Consider the following 8,580-nt stretch of genomic DNA (forward strand, 5'->3'; position numbering starts at 1 on the left):
ACATTCCCCTTGTCAGTGGTTCATGCAGCTACCACTGATATATCAAGTAAATTAACAAAACAAATACATATTTTTTGTATATTAAGTGCTTCTGAACCACACTCAGTAATCGTTTCTTTTGCTTTTTGCTGTTATGTTATCCTGGACTATTAAAGGCACCAATGGCAATAGAAAAAAGAAAGAAAGAAAGAAAGAAATAGGATTTCAGAGAGACACAAAATGGGATCTTGTTTCCATTTCTCTGAACAAGAAAATCCTTACATGCAAAAGAAGAATTTGTCAAATTTATCCAGAAAGCCTAAACCCAGATTTGAGCCAGGGATACCTGCTGTGCAGCAAGATTCTTAACCACTTCATTTTGCGACATCTTCAAACTTCACTGCAAAGTCCAAACTGTGTTGTATTGTGCTTGTACACTCAAGATTGAAGTTTGAATGTCACAACTTGAATTTTGGACCAGGATTATCTTCCAGACTATGTATCATGCTTTTAAGCGCTCTCACTTAACTTTACATTTTACAATGAGAACATTCCTGCATCTACAGATGAACATGGGCTCGGTTATCTTGTGTTAAACAAACATATCATTTTGTGGGCTGAAGCTCCAACATAGGAACAGGAACAACAATGCTGTTTTGATTTAATGGGGTGTTACAGATTTTCCTTGTCATTGCCTATGTATGTCAGCTGGTATGAAGTAAAAAGTGTAAACCGTAGAATAAAGTAGAGACAAGCTTTGAGTGGATTCATTTTGAATTAGGAATACAATTCATATATATATATATATATATATATTCATTTTTAATTTTTTTTTTATCAAGTGATCCTGAGAAGGATCACTTGATTAAAAACACCAATGGTTGTAATAGTCGCAATTACAGTCTACATTGTTGATGTGATGTGGGTTAAGCCCAGGTCATGTGAGTCTTCTTTTCCAATGTGGGATATGGACGACAGTTCCACTGCTAGTCATGTGGGCCTTCTGGTCCCGTCCGGGTTCTCCAGGGTCATGGCCTCTCGGACGCTGCTGGGAAGCTTTTTGCTCCCTGACCCCTTCTCCCCCTTCAGTCTGGACGACAGGCAGAAGTCCTTGAAGCAGCGTTTGAAGTTCTCGTCCAGAAAGGCGTAGAGGACGGGGTTGAGGCTGCTGTTGGTGTAGCCCAGAGCCACGCAGAAGAAGTAGGCGGCCATGATGGCGGTGGTTTCAGGCACGCTCACCAGAGCCTTGACCAGGATGAAGATGTGAATGGGCGTCCAGCAGACCACGAACACAGCCACCACGACCACCACCAGCCTCGTGATGCGGCGCAGGTTGCGGTCTTTCTCCCGCGAGCCGGATAGCATTCGGACGCTCTTCAGCCTCAGGACCATGAGGGAGTAGCACACGGTGATGATGAGCACCGGCACGACGAAGGCAAAGACAAACACGCATATCTTCATCAGGGTGTCCCAGTATGCGTACGGCTCCGGGAACTGTAAGGCACACTCCGTTATGTCTGGGAAAGAAGAGGGCGAAGAAAAAGTGTGTTAAATGACAGAATGCGTTTTAAAAGAAATAAGACTCCACTCTGCACCTTCCTGCTTTCAATTTATCAAACTGTAATAGAACAGTTAATATGCACTCACACCGAGACGTTTTGCTCCGAGCTCTTTTCTTACATCATCTATATGCATAATTGAAAATGTTTCTCTGACAGCTGGACTTGCCAAAATCCATTTTATGCTTTAAAAAATCTACGGAATTTTTTTCAGAACTTGGTGAAAGAACCTCCTCACCGCTGTTTGTCTGGGTGCCCCCCAGGACAAAAGCCGGTATCCCCGCTGCTGAAGACAAGATCCAGATGCACACGTTGATCATCTTAGCTTTGACGGGCGTGCGGAAATCCAGGGCTTTAACTGGATGGCACACGGCCACGTAGCGGTCCACACTCATCATGGTGAGAGTGAAGATGCTGGTGAACATGTTGTAGTAGTCGATGGAGATGAAGACCTTGCAGACCACCTCACCAAAGGGCCAAGTGTTCAGAAGGTAGTCCGTGCTCTGGAAGGGCATCGTGGTGGTGACAAGTGCATCGGCGAGCGCCAGGTTGAAAATATAAATGTTTGTGGCTGTCTTCATCTTCGTGTACCTGTTAAACATGCAGAACACAACGTTGCTTTGTAATTACAGAGAGAAGCTGACTGCCTCGGCAGCCGTTTATTTCTTGTCTGGCTCAGTCCAAGATCTTTCTCCTGATCTCATTGTGAATTCAACATTTTCCATTAGTCCACAAAGCTCTCTCAAATCCATAAAGCATTTCCCCTCCTGAATTGCATCTCATTGTTATGCGTAGAAGGCAGCCAGTTTGCTTACACATTGTTATATTTTGACAGCAGTTTTTATACAGTGACACAAGTTTAATTTGAAGCTTCAGTTTCCACTCCTCGTGGCAAACTTTATTTTCTTTTCAATACAAGCCAACCTCTAAATTATAGACATTGATTTTGAGCCAATTTGCCACCACGAGTATATGCATTTGCTTTTCGTGTTCATGCAGTTTTTAAACACTGAATGGTTTAATAAAAAAAAGGCACACACAAAAATAGCCCCTCTGGTAACTTTTGAAGAATCTTTGAGTGAACTTGGGTTCACTTTAATGCCACTAGGGGGAGATGCTGCAAACTGGAAACCAATACTGACACTGATCTCTGTGATACATCTGTTGAAGAATAATTTACTCCAAATGTCAAACAGACATGAAAGTAACAGGCTGCGATGCTTTGGAAGATGTTTTTCTGACTTCCAACATTGCAGAATCTACTTTAACTATTTGGAGAAATAGATAGGCAAGAAAGAAAATCAAAAAGATAACTTTGTGAGAAAAATGTAAATACATTCACATAGATTGCTGAGTATGTGACATAAAAGTGGATAAAATCTGTATTTCAGTATGTATTATTTTTTTCTTAAACTGACAACAGACAAGCTTTATTTATTTGTGCAATGCATGTATGAATAGTCCAATATTAGAGTTTATTATTCTTCATTATAATTAAGTAACTGCAGGTTGTTTATGTAACACAATCCCTGTTCAAATACAAGTCAAACAAAATTACTTTTCACTTCTGTATTTGTTGAATTGGTGCACATTCAACAGCTCAAACTGTTCACCTGGTGCTGCAGGAGAAATCAAAACAAAACTCTGGTCAAAAAAAGCCAGATAATGAGCGGAACGGTGGTAATTATAAGTCTGCATCAATTACAACTGATACTCAAAGTATCTGAAGCAGTAATAATGTGGTGGAAAAGATATTGATGAGTGAAGCTTTAATAATAAAACCACCCAGGCAGTGTGTGCTGCCCTGCTGAACACCTGTTTTGAGGCCAATGTTAGATTTGTGAAATTCAACACTCGATCAAGATAAAACCTATTTTCCCTTCAGTTGGATTGTCCTCAATGGGGCAACTACACAGTAGAACCAATACTATTTTCTGGAAATTAAGCTATAAAACAGGCATCATCTGACAGGCGATGCAGTCAATCTGATTCCAGGTCATTCTGGTCTAAGGACCAGTGTGGTGTGGATGGTCTCTGCAGCATTTCACTTCACATTAAACAAAAATTTGTTGCTCTCACAGACCATAAATTATGCACAATGAGGTGCATGGAGGCTATCGGTTTGACGAAGCACCACTGGTTTCAACTGTAATTAATATCACACGCACAAGCCGTGGATAATTTATGGAATATTGTTCTTGCATTTTGCCAGAGAGTTATTAGACGCATAAAACGTGCCACTGTGAAGCATTCAGGTATGCTCCACAGCCACCAAAGAAGAGAGAATCACATCTGTGTTGTTATCCCTGAAGTTGGATGGGAAATGACACCATCCAGGTTAACCCTGGCTTTGCCAAAATGCAACACGCACAGCTGATATGGACTGCGTTTCAGCTGTCATAGCTTTTTTTTTGTGTGTGTGTAAAAGGTCTTTAAGCTGCAAGACTACATGGCTTAAAGGTCACTGGAAAGTCTTACTGACATTTACGGGGGTCAAGAGGACTTTCTTTTATAACTCTCAGTCACCTGCATTATGTTTGTTTTTCATATGGTTTGAAGACTCTCCTTTTACCTGATGATCACATACATGACGAGACAGTTGCCCAGCAAGCCCACCACAAACACCACGGAGTACACTGCAGTGATGATGGGGATGATGGGAGACATGCCCTCCTGCTCCCAGCTGTCGTTGTCCTCGGTCCCATTGCGGCTGTCAGAGTATCCGGACACCCAAGCAGAAGAATTCATTGGACAGTCATCCAGCAGTGGGGACAGGCACTTGTTGTCTTCTTTGAAAATCTCAGGCGGAATGTCCATTTTTCTTTTGAATCCTGTTTGTTAGGTTGATGAAATATATACAAATAAGCCTTCAGAGTGATCATTTCAATTGTTTAAGTCCACAAATATCTTAAAGATGGATGAACATCAGTGGGAATGAGATACACAGACGCACTTAATTTCCAGTGGAAATAAGGGAGAAAAAAGTATTTTCAATGTAATGTCAAAACATCAGAAAACGCTCTTTTGCTCACTTGCAGATCACGCAAAACATACTCGGAAATAAACCAGTGCGACTGGAGAAGGAAAAACGCGCACAGTAAAAACACGCACAGGATACTCACCTCTCTCACAGTCAGCGACGCACAGACTCTTTAAATATGTTTCTTCTGGAGAAAATCCCCCGTATACAATAGTTCAGGTCGTATTTGGTTCGTTTTGAGGTTTCAGCTCATCAAAGTTTGCGGACGCGTCTGAGCGCCTGGAGAGGAGCAGCAGCAGCACCAGCAGCAGCTTTGCGGACAGTCGTGCACACGCACGAATGGAGAGGGGCGCGCGCACAGTCAGGCTAGACATCCCCCCCACCACCCACCCACCCCTTGGCCAACCCCCGCGCCCCCCGCCCCATTACATTCACAGGTGCGCGCGCACACGTTCACGCACGCATTCACCCAAAAATGTGAGATGACAGGGCGATGACAGCAAGCTGCAGAGCTTCCCACAATCATTATGTCACAGATGAGAAACTGTTGAGCATCATCCGGCAAGGCAGCCCTGGTTTGTCTGTGTGGACTTCTCTCAAGACAACAACCAAAAAAAAAAAAAAAAAAACTAAACAAAAAAAAAAAACAACAACAACAATCTGAGCTCAAGCTACAGAGCAACCTTCAATTGAAATTCAGTGAGCCAGTTGCAAATGTAAGAGGCATGAGTCTGGTGGGGGTTTAATCCTGGGTGGTTGCAATGATAAGGGGTCATAACCACACTCACTGGACACAGCACAGCACAGGGCATTCCTGCTTTGGTGTTCACAATCCAGGGACAGAAAATGGGAGAAGATGTATGAGCAGGGTCCAACAACGGCATAACTCAAGACGCTCAGGTAATATGTAGAATGACACATAATTTCACCTCTGAGTGTTTTTTTTACAAGGAAAAGTCTCTGATGGTAATGTTTATTTTTTGGGTTTTTGTTTTTTGTTGCTGTTTTATCATAGTGGATTGGTAATCTTGAATTTTGCAAAGTGTACTCATTTGACAATCTCATTTTTCACCCTGTTCTGGAGTCCCTGTTGCAAGATTAGACTGCCAAGATTTAAAGAAAAAAAAAAGATTTCTTTCAAGGGTTCACGCTCACACTAACAGTAAGTTAAACAATATATTTAGCCAAGGCACTATTTGCCGGTGCACCATCCACATTAAAGGTATGCTTGAAAAATAATGCGCACATCCACAGAATAAATAGAAAAAATAAATCCATGGAGGTATGCTTGTCAAAAGACTAAACTGCTTGTGTTACAGTGAATCTTTATTAGTTGCTGTGCCTGTTCCATTTAAGGTTTTACAGTTTTCTTGATGACCTTTTTCTTCATTGTATTTACACCTAAAAAAATTTTTAAAGCATCTTATACAACCCCCTCCCCTCTGGTTTCTTACAAATTGCGCTTGTATGATTTGTGAACAGTGCCAGGTTTACAGTGTTGCCTTAAACTCTGTAGCTCTTCCAGTTTAATGTATTGATCTACTCCTGAAGGTGTCTGAGCCAAAAACAGTGCCCTTCTTTATCCTGTGACACTGGCACCACAGGCTTGTTTTTATTCTAAGTGTTATTATAGCCGGTGAATAAGATTCGATGGAAGATTTCCCAAATGTAACAGGTGCTTGTGTTCTGATAAAGTAGCTTTAATGCTTCAAAAAAGTATGATTGAAGCAGTTTCATCAGAGATAATGAGAAAAACCTGCAAAGCCCATTTAAAATTGATGAGGCAAATCCCAGTTGAAATCATTCTTGTGGAGTCTCATTTACTTCATAAACACAACTGGAAAAAAAGAGATTTCCATATATAAAAGTTTTGCAACAGTTTGTGTCAAACTGATCATTTAAATATGGCCCGAAAAGGTAATCTGCACTGGCCATTCTACTATGCTGCAGCCCATATAATAGGATGTAAAAAAGTCTCATTTGTTGCACCTTTGGGAAGCTATATTCATATACATAGCTTCACCATAATTACTGGCAGAAGCTGAGATGTCCATGGGCATCTCAGCTTCTGTCGGTAATTATGGTGAATCATGACAAAGAAAACCAATGAAATGTCAGCAGTTATGAATGCGGAACAGAAAGGGTAAAGATTACTGCAGGTGCCTCAAAGCGTAATGAATCAGCTGATTTCTACTCATTTTGCTCTAACTGCAATGCTTAATGGTATGAACTGCTTAACTGTATGCTCATAACCATATACAGCAATTCTTGTTACTGTTGTTTAAAAAAAACTCTGTCAATTATCAAAGCATGTTCTTGTTTAAGCAGCTTTTCAATACCAAGTCTTAAATGTGTGCCTCGTTTCTCGACCCAGCTTGAAAGTGACAAACGGATCCTTCAGCGTGCTGGATGGTAATGAAAACACTCAATTACAATGACGGCTCAAAATTAACATCTTGTGGCCTTGAAAAGTCATTGCTTCATTTGTCATCCTTGGAGCAGATGGTTGTACATTTTGACTTGTCAGTAGATGGAATTCACAGATGATTTTTTTTCCTCCTTCACTTGTAGTTTCAGGCAACAACTGCTGGTTTGAACCTGTCCTGGGGGCACAAAAATCAAGAACCGGGTCTCTGATTGTTTGAAAATGTCTCCACAAAACCCGGTCTGCAGTGTTACAAGATTCTCAGAAGAGAGCACAACGAATCAGGAAAATATATTTCTCACCTGCTGCATGCCAGGTTTGACTGTCGAACTGAATGAAAGGAGCTGGTATAGAAAATCAATGCACGAAAGAAAAGGAACCTGGGAGCTCAGATGGAAACGGCCTCTGTCAGGAGGAAAGAAGCAACAGTTACTTTACATTCAGTTTGAGCAGAGAGTAGTTTTCTTTGTGAAACTACTTATTGTGCTGCACAAACATCCAATTCCACAAGATTGCTTTAAAACTTACATAGCTAGATTACTCTTATCATCTCACAGGATTTTTTTCTTTTTGCTATTAGAACATATCGATTAGCATACTTTCAACCATCTGAAATAACTTCTCACACAGAAACTAGTGTTCAAAGTCCTTTTGTAACATCGAATTAAGTGTCTAATATGTTAGTACACCTCCAGCACAACCTGATGTGAACACAGAAAATGTAAAAAAAAAAATACAAAAAAAACAATGGACTTGATTGCGCTTGTTGAGGCAACAATGTTGAATATATAGGGGACTGATTAAAGTAAACATGAGAGAAACAGGGATGGAGAAAATATATTTGCGAAATTGCACCTGATTAAATGAAAGGCCTTCATTGGGGCCGATAGTATTTTGGCCATCAAAACCTTAAATGATGTTTCAGAATGCTTGCGGGGTTCAATTGACTTTTCTGACTTCATTATAATGGCATTTATTTGGTCTACTAAAAAACTGCAGTCTGACAGAGAGAAAAAAAGTCAAAAGATTAGTAAAGTCATTGGGATTCATCAACCATTGATGTCCTCTTAAGTCCACATAATATTTGTTTTTGATCGATTGGCATGTATTTCCACAGTCATGTAGTTACAATGGTTTAATTCCTTAAGAACTGCCTTGTTGATGACCGTACAAGGATATGACAAGTTTTTGTTCCGTTCCTCAGCTTCAAATCCCCGCTTGTGCCTCTTCTTTCTCTCTTTCTCAGCTTTACTGTGATGTTTTGCTGCATTTGAGGTCAGATGTCGGGTTTTCTGAGGAAATCTGGCCTCCAAGGAAATAAAAGGTTGGGAACCACTGAGGTTATGAACTATGTATCTTCACTTTATTAAGATTGTGTTGACTGAAGAGGGATTACTGTTTGATCTCCATCCTAGTATAAACAATGTACATGTGATTGTGAGAACTGTTGACAGTACGTTATTCCCTCATGCCTCTACATGACTTTTGTTCGTGCCTGCAAATCCTGCTTAAGCTGTATTTGGGGGAGAAAATAGCTGCCAAAGTGTCTCTGAGCAAATCACTGAAACTGTATTCCTGCTTCTTGAGCTGCCGCTGACCTTTGACCCCCGATTGCACGGGAAGGGACTCAGGAGAAT

The 8,580-nt window shown here is 40.9% G+C and overlaps 1 protein-coding gene across 1 annotated transcript; it reads right to left on the reverse strand.

Moving 5' to 3' along the window:
• Positions 1–969: 969 nt before the first annotated feature.
• LOC308144233 (kappa-type opioid receptor-like) lies at positions 970–4,205 on the reverse strand (the record flags this gene model as incomplete). The annotated part of the gene is made up of 3 exons (XM_080515291.1): positions 970–1,496; positions 1,777–2,129; positions 4,111–4,205. 3 exons carry the CDS (start codon positions 4,203–4,205, stop codon positions 970–972), a joined length of 975 nt encoding a protein of 324 aa, XP_080371417.1.
• Positions 4,206–8,580: the final 4,375 nt, after the last annotated feature.

The sequence above is a fragment of the Blennius ocellaris genome (assembly GCF_963422515.1).
Source record: "Blennius ocellaris genome assembly, chromosome: 19".
NCBI lineage: Eukaryota > Metazoa > Chordata > Actinopteri > Blenniiformes > Blenniidae > Blennius > Blennius ocellaris.